Source organism: Triticum urartu, chromosome 3A, assembly GCF_056163025.1.
Source record: "Triticum urartu cultivar PI428250 chromosome 3A, HENAU_Tu73, whole genome shotgun sequence".
Taxonomy (NCBI): Eukaryota; Viridiplantae; Streptophyta; class Magnoliopsida; order Poales; family Poaceae; genus Triticum; species Triticum urartu.
The window spans coordinates 2,920,659-2,923,250 of record NC_141875.1 but is presented as its reverse complement, the minus strand read 5'-3'; the positions used below and the strand labels follow the sequence as shown (position 1 = coordinate 2,923,250).

Sequence of the window (2,592 nt, the reverse complement as noted above, 5' to 3'; positions counted from 1 at the left end):
GTCGTACGGCTTGGCATGCATGGTCCATGCAGGCACCAAGAGATTCCTAGCGCTGTACATGTGAAGAAAAGTCTTTTCTTTCAAAGTCAGTGAGAAAAGACTTAAGGGCCGTGCATTTCATTTGACTGTTACACTCGTTAACTTTCTTCTTGCTAATTGTTTTTTGCTGCAGCTGAGACAACCTGAAGAACTGATGCTCCTGAGTGCATATATATAAACTAAATTTAGGGGGGAATGCATAATGTATGGTGGGGAGAAATATGGACACGCAGATAAAAGTTGGAAACAAAATTGATAAAAGCATGCCAGCTTCAATTTCATTGAAATTGATAAATAGTTCATCCAGATCGACATGGAAGTCCTGGCAGCATCGACGTCAAACGTAACCAAAGCGCTTGATAGGTACACAACCAACCACGCGCAGATTACCACGGACACAAACCATCAAACCAACAACGAATGAAAAAACACAACACAACGTCCAGTTTCACAATGACCATGGAAAGAAAAGCTGCACAACTTGATCACGGATTTTTCTCTATCTTTCTTCTTGCGAATATATATCCGATAAATCGATGAGACAAAATTTCTTGTCAGTAACCTTGGAGCTGATGTGAAAAAGACCTTGATGTGGTTTTTATTATGTTTTGAATACTTCGTATTTCTAAATTCTAATTAATATTTATACCACCTCTATATATCAAAATATAAGACGTTTTTCACACAATCAGAGACGGTAATAGATTAGAGTCATTTTTCGCAAAAGAAAAGAAAAACTTCGGAGACAGAGGAAGACCATATGTAGCGCAAACCCAAGTATATGTACAGTACAGGACGAACATGTGTGATTACGTTTAGCGCACACACACACCTACCTGACTAATAGCTAGTTCAACAAGGAGGAAAAGAAGATTGAAAGGAAGATAATAAAAACATACACACGAGTTAGCTAATTAAAGCTTGAGGTTGAGATCAAGCTGCTGCTCCTGCTGCAACTGCTTCTCGCCGTCGTCGTCAAGGCGCGCGTTTGGCCAACTCGCTGGCGCCTTTGCCGCCGCGGTGGCCGGCAGGTCGCCGTGGTCGGATTGGAGGTAGAGGTGGGGGTTCCAGCTGCCGGCCCGCTCCTTCTTGTGCACATTCTGGTGGCCCCCCAACGCCTGAGACTTGAGGAACTTCTTGTCGCAGAAGAGGCACGAGAACAGCCGCCTCGATCTCGCTTCGCCGGCAGCGGCGTCTCCTTCAGCCCAAAAGGAGGAGGACGGGGGTGCTGCTGGAGATGGCGGTGTCACGGGGGCCAGGGTCAGGGACAGGTCTAGGGAAGAGGCTGCGCCATGGGGAGCCTGATCCATCGGAGAAGAGAGGGCCGGCAGGGGGAAGATATTTGCCGGCCAGCTCTCCTTCTCCTGTGCTAGCTGAGCTGAATCTGTGGCTTTCAGCTGCGTGGTTGTGGAATGAATGAGGAGTTTATAGATGGTAGCGTGCCACTTGCTAAATCTGGGAGCCGCACTATTGCGAGGGGCACCAACTTGCACCGCGGGTGGGCCCCACCGGCTATAGCCAACCACAGAGGAACACCAGCCCATGAGAAGGACGTCGAGGCAGATCATGGCTACAGAGGTGGTGATTCTTGTCGATCATCATCGTGCTTTGTTGATCTTTATATTCTTTTGTGGAAAGGTCAAAAGCAGATTGAGCAAAACCGCACCTGAACTATGTTTCCACTACACCAATGATTATGGCCCGATCAAGGGATTACTGATTTTACCAAAAAAAGAGGGGGTTGTGAGGTTCGTCGACTCATGGCGACGTGCCGAAACTTTAAATCCAAGTCTCGAGCCTAGATTGACAAAAAGATTGGGAGTAGCAACAAATCATAACCTTGGCGTCGATGTTTCAGGGCCACGATGGCGAGGGTGGTGGTCAACTGGTAATCTCTAAGAATTTACCGTGTTGTGACGGATCTTCGAGATGACCTAGAGGATGCCGGTGATCATGGTGGAGCGGAACTTTGGAGGGGTAGGGCGGGAGGGTGTGACTGTGGGTTCCATCACCTCTCAACCAAGGTTGTGTGTATCGGTCATTACTTTTTGCATGACAAAGGCCAGAACTGCAATTGCTAGGGAGGTTGGGGGCTATGGCGGTCATGCACCTTTTTTGTTTACTTTTTGGAATTGTCAGTCAGTGACCCTTGAACTTTTGCAACAAAAAATTAGCATTGCACCCTATATATATATGTAAATAGGTGATCACAATAACATATTTGCAAACATGAACCTCAACAAGCTACCATGCATAGGAAGAGACACACAACAATATGCAATCGCACATGGGAAAGGGCTAGTTATTTCCACTGATTCAATTTTTTTTTACCAATATACAATAATCATTACAATAAAATCATATATATTTTCAGTTTCACTTCCATGCAACCAAATCTCAGTAAAATATATTGCAGCCAGTTCTCACCAACACATAGAGTTCCTCTAGTTTAGTTCATACGCGACTCAAGGACCATCTATACAAGAAGAAAAATAAACATGACAAGATGTAAGTAACGCATTTCTACAAATTTAATTATGTTTGAATTTATTA

The 2,592-nt window shown here is 45.0% G+C and overlaps 1 protein-coding gene across 1 annotated transcript; it reads right to left on the bottom strand.

Moving 5' to 3' along the window:
- Positions 1-739: 739 nt before the first annotated feature.
- On the bottom strand, positions 740-1,433 carry LOC147977551 (uncharacterized). The gene has a single exon (XM_087516386.1). It carries the CDS (start codon positions 1,347-1,349, stop codon positions 954-956), a length of 396 nt encoding a protein of 131 aa, XP_087372512.1. The 5' UTR covers positions 1,350-1,433; the 3' UTR covers positions 740-953.
- Between the last annotated feature and the right edge of the window lie 1,159 nt (positions 1,434-2,592).